The 4663-nt window shown below is 40.8% G+C and overlaps 2 protein-coding genes across 2 annotated transcripts; both read left to right on the top strand.

Moving 5' to 3' along the window:
* Nucleotides 1-337: 337 nt before the first annotated feature.
* Nucleotides 338-943, top strand: LOC140817949 (uncharacterized). The gene has a single exon (XM_073177741.1). It carries the CDS (start codon nucleotides 338-340, stop codon nucleotides 941-943), a length of 606 nt encoding a protein of 201 aa, XP_073033842.1.
* Nucleotides 944-3204: 2261 nt separating this feature from the next.
* LOC140817947 (uncharacterized) lies at nucleotides 3205-3846 on the top strand. The gene is made up of 2 exons (XM_073177740.1): nucleotides 3205-3450; nucleotides 3592-3846. The coding sequence occupies exons 1-2, from the start codon at nucleotides 3205-3207 to the stop codon at nucleotides 3844-3846; spliced, it is 501 nt and encodes a 166-aa protein (XP_073033841.1).
* Nucleotides 3847-4663: the final 817 nt, after the last annotated feature.

Here is a 4663-nt window from a genome sequence, read left to right as displayed (position 1 = left end):
TGGAATATACTTCAAATTTTAATGACTTGGGAACCTACGTCCCAAAAATTATGTCCGATGAAACCTTGAAGATGCATCGTTTTAAGAAATGACTGAACAGTCGGATTCAATCGGCTTTGGCGGTGTTCAAACCAAACAACTTTGTAGATTTAGTGGGCGCGGCAATGAGTGCGGAAACAGGTATTAAACGCCGAGAAGATGAAAACAGGAATAAGAGACCGTTGGTCAACCAACCTACTCAAAATGGTCCCAAATTTAAGAAGCCGAATCATTCAAGTGGACCCCCAAGAGGAAATTTTAACAGTTTTTGCAACACCGAAGGAAAGTGCTGCGATACATGTCGACAGAAGTATGTTGGAGAATGTTATCGGAGACATGTGCTTGTTTTAAGTGCGGAAAAGTGGGTCATAGAATTAAGGATTGTCCAGACAATAAGGACAAAGGGGCGGGGCGCAGCAAACAACATGAAAACAAGACTAATGCTCGGGTTTATGCAATAACCCAAGAGGAAGCCGATAACACCAACGAAGTGGTGGCAGGTACCATCTTACTCAATAAAATGCCTGCATATGCTCTGTTTGATTGTGGAGCCACACATTCATTTGTGTCTAAAAGATTTGCTAAAAAGCTTAAACTTGAGCATGATATTCTTAGTGAACCATTAAGAGTAGCAACACCTGACAGCAAAACAATTGAAACCCACAAAGTGTATCGAAACTATAAAATTTGTATCAGCAAACAAACTTTTGAAGTGGAATTAATTCAACTCAATATGGTTGAGTTTGACATTATTCTTGGAATGGACTGGTTAGCTCATGCCATAGTAGACTGTCAAAAGAAAGATATTAGACTTCAAATTCCGGCTAAAGGGGAAGTCGTATATCACAGAAAATCCAAAGAAAGAAATCTTTGTTATCTGCCTCACGAGCCTGGAAGGCCATAAAAAGAGGAGAAGAGATTTATCTAAAAATGGTCAATGAAGTCAAGGGAGAGGAAATTCCAAAAATGGAGGACATACCGATTGTTCAAGAATTTCCAAATGTGTTCCCCGAAGAATTACCGGGTGATATACCCGATAGGAAAGTAGAATTTGAAATCAATTTGGCCCCTGGTGCTGCGCCAATCTCAAAGGCACCATACCGAATGGCTTTAGCCGAATTAAAGGAACTAAAGGAGCAATTTCAGGAATTACTGGATAAGAAGCAAGTTCGCCCTAGTGCATCCCCATGGGGAGCACCAGTGCTCTTTATAAAGAAAAAGGACGGAAGCATGGCTATGTATTGATTACCGAGAGTTAAACAAGATAACCATAAAGAATAAGTATTCACTCCCGAGAATTGACGATCTTTTTGATCAGTTAAAAGGAGCCAAAGTTTTCTCAAAACTCGATCTAAGATCTGGCTATCACTAGCTGAAAGTCAAAACTGAGTATATCCCTAAAACTGCTTTTAGGACAAGGTATGGACATTACAGATTCTCGGTAATGCCTTTTGGCCTAACCAATGCTCCTACAGCATTCATGGACCTGATGAATCGAGTGTTCAAACCATACCTCGACAAATTTATGGTTGTATTCATAGATGACATTCAGGTGTACTAACCAAGTGAAGAAGAACACAGAGAACATCTGCGTCTCACTTTACAGACACTTCGAGAAAAAGAACTATACGCCAAAATCAAGAAATGTGAATTTTGGTTAAAAAGTGTGGCGTTCTTAGGTCATATAATTTCCGAATTAGGGGTGTCAATATATCCTAAGAAGGTGGAAGCAATCAAGGATTGGCCACAACCAAAGATAGTGACGGAAGTAAGGAGTTTTCTGGGTTTAGCTGGCTACTATAGAAAATTTGTGGAAGGATTTTCTTCGATAGCCATTCCACTCACCAAACTTACTCAGAAAAATTCGAAATTTATTTGGAATGAAGCGTGTGAAAGAAGTTTTGAGATCCTGAAGACAAAACTCGCATCCACACCAGTACTAGTTCTCCCGAGGATGGTAAGAATTTCACTATATATAGTGACGCTTCAAAGGGAGGATTAGGGTGTGTGCTTATGCAAGAGGGTCAGGTAATCGCTTATGCTTCACGGAAACTAAAACCATATGAGCAGAATTACCCCACTCATGACTTGGAGTTAGCCGCAATAATATTTGTGCTTAAAATCTGGAGGCACTACCTTTATGGAGTAAAATGAGAAGTTTTTACTGATCACCAGAGCCTCAAGTATATTTTCACTCAAAAGGAATTAAATATGAGGCAAAGAAGATGGATGGAACTTCTCAAGGACTATGACCTGTCAATCAATTATCATCCGGGAAAGGCAAATAATCTGGCTGATGCTTTGAGCCGAATGAACCCTGGGAAGGTGAACTTATCTTCATTATCAGTACAACCAGGTCTCCGAGAGATCGTCAAATTGAAGCAGAGTCAAGACACCTCCATCCTTAAAATTAAAAAACAGATCCAGGAAGAAAATGTTCCATAATTTCAAATTGATGAGAATGGTATCCTTTGGATGAAAGGACGGTTGTATGTGCCAGACATCGATGGAATTCGTGAAGAAGTAATGGCCGAGGAACATAAATCGAGATTTTCAGTACATCCAGGAAGCACCAAGATGTACCGAGATTTGAAAAATAATTACTGGTGGAATGGGATGAAGAAAGATATAGCTGTCTTTGTTGCAAAGTGTTTAGTCTGTCAACAAGTCAAGGCGGAACATCAAAGGCCTGGAGGACTTTTAAAACCATTGGAAATACCGGAGTGGAAGTGGGATAACATCTCCATGGATTTCGTAGTAGGGCTACCAAAATCAAGACAAGGTCATGATGGAATCTGGGTAATCGTTGACAGATTGACTAAGTCGGCACATTTCTTACCGGTGCGGATGACCTACAACCTGGATAAGCTCGCTACCTTGTATATGGGCAACATAGTGAGGCTACACGGAGTCCCGACAAGTATACTGTCTGACAGAGATCCAAGATTTGTATCAAGATTTTGGAAAAGTTTCCAAAAGACTATGGGGAACAAAGTTACTCTCAGCACGGCCTATCATCCTCAAAATGATGGCCAAACCGAAAGAACAATTCAAACCCTCGAGGATATGCTGAGGACATGTGCACTGGATTTTTCTTGAAATTGGAGTGAACAGTTACCCCTGATAGAATTCGCCTATAACAACAGCTATCACAGTAGCATCGAGATGGCTCCGTATGAAGCTTTGTATGGTAGAAATTGTAGGTCGCCTCTATATTGGGACGAAGTCGGAGAAAAATTTGTTACTGGACCAGAGCTTGTTCAATTAACCGTTGACAAAGTATCCATGATCAAGGAAAGACTCAAGGCAGCTCAGGATAGACAAAAGAGCTGGGCCGATTTGAAGAGGAGACCGTTGAAATTAGAAATCGGTAAAAAGGCTTATGTCAAAGTCTCGCCAATGAAAGGAGTGGTATGATTCAGTAAATCCGGAAAGTTAAATCCAAGATATGTGGGACCGTTCAAGATATTGGAAAAGGTGGGAACCTTAGCCTATCGTCTAGCGTTGCCGCCTGATATGTCCAGAATTCACAATGTTTTCCACATCTTACAGCTGAGGAAATATGTCCCAGACTCGAGTCATGTATTCCAGGTTACACCACTGATGATTGAAGGAAAACTCAATGAAGAACTTAAATACGAAGAAGTCCCTACCCTAATAGTGGACTCAAAAGACCAAGTGTTGAGAAACCGGATAATACCTTATGTCAAAGTACAGTGGTCAAATCACACTGAAAAGGAGGTAACTTGGGAACTCGATGAGAAAATGCGAACACAATACCCTCATCTATTCGAAAGATCAAGCTAATGCAAGTTTCGAGGACGAAACTTTCAATAAGGAGGGAGGGATGTGAGAACCCGAGATTTTACGATCCAAGGCGAATCAAGTAAGTAGTACGAACTTAAAGTTTAACTCAAACTAAGCTCTAAAATTTTCGTTCCAACTAGATAACTTGAATTTTAACTTAGATTTTCATCAAATTTAACTCGAGGAAGTAACTTCAAGGCTCGGGGATTAGCTCAACAGGAGGCCAAGCTGCAAATAACTGCATCAATCAAAGAGTTATCACTGGAGGAGTAAAACCCCAGCTCAAAGACTCGATCTTTCAGCTCAAAGCAGCTCAACCAAGCTTGTCCAAATAGGACCAAAAAGGGAGCTCAAAGATGAGCTAAATTCTTGGACAAGTTAAATGTGCAAGAAGCAACGTTTGAGATAACCAAGGAAGAAGCTAAGGGATGAGCTAAACTTGAAGAGCTAAGGGAGAAGCAGAGAGACCAAGACACCTTTATTATGCAGGAAGTGACCCTTGGTGCTTGGCATATCCTTGACCACCATTATGATCACCATTAAATCATTGCTTGGGCTCCAAGTGGTCGACCAAGGGGGTAAGAAAAAGCCACACTCTCCATCTATAAATAGCACTCAAGACTTGAGAGAAAAACACTCCACCAAGCCATCAAAAATTTCGGCCCTCACCCCTACTCAAACCTCTCTAAAATTTCGGCCGAAATTCAAGAAGAAGGAGGAGCTCGTGTGGTTCAAGTGTTCGAGTTTCTACGTCGATGTGCTACTGAAGTTAAGATAGTAATCGAGAAGAATACGTCGAATTGCTGCAGAATTTTCG

This window comes from Primulina eburnea, chromosome 17 (assembly GCF_022965805.1).
Source record: "Primulina eburnea isolate SZY01 chromosome 17, ASM2296580v1, whole genome shotgun sequence".
In the NCBI taxonomy this organism is placed as follows: domain Eukaryota; kingdom Viridiplantae; phylum Streptophyta; class Magnoliopsida; order Lamiales; family Gesneriaceae; genus Primulina; species Primulina eburnea.
Note: the sequence above shows the minus strand (reverse complement) of the source record. Positions and strands in the feature narration are given on the sequence as shown.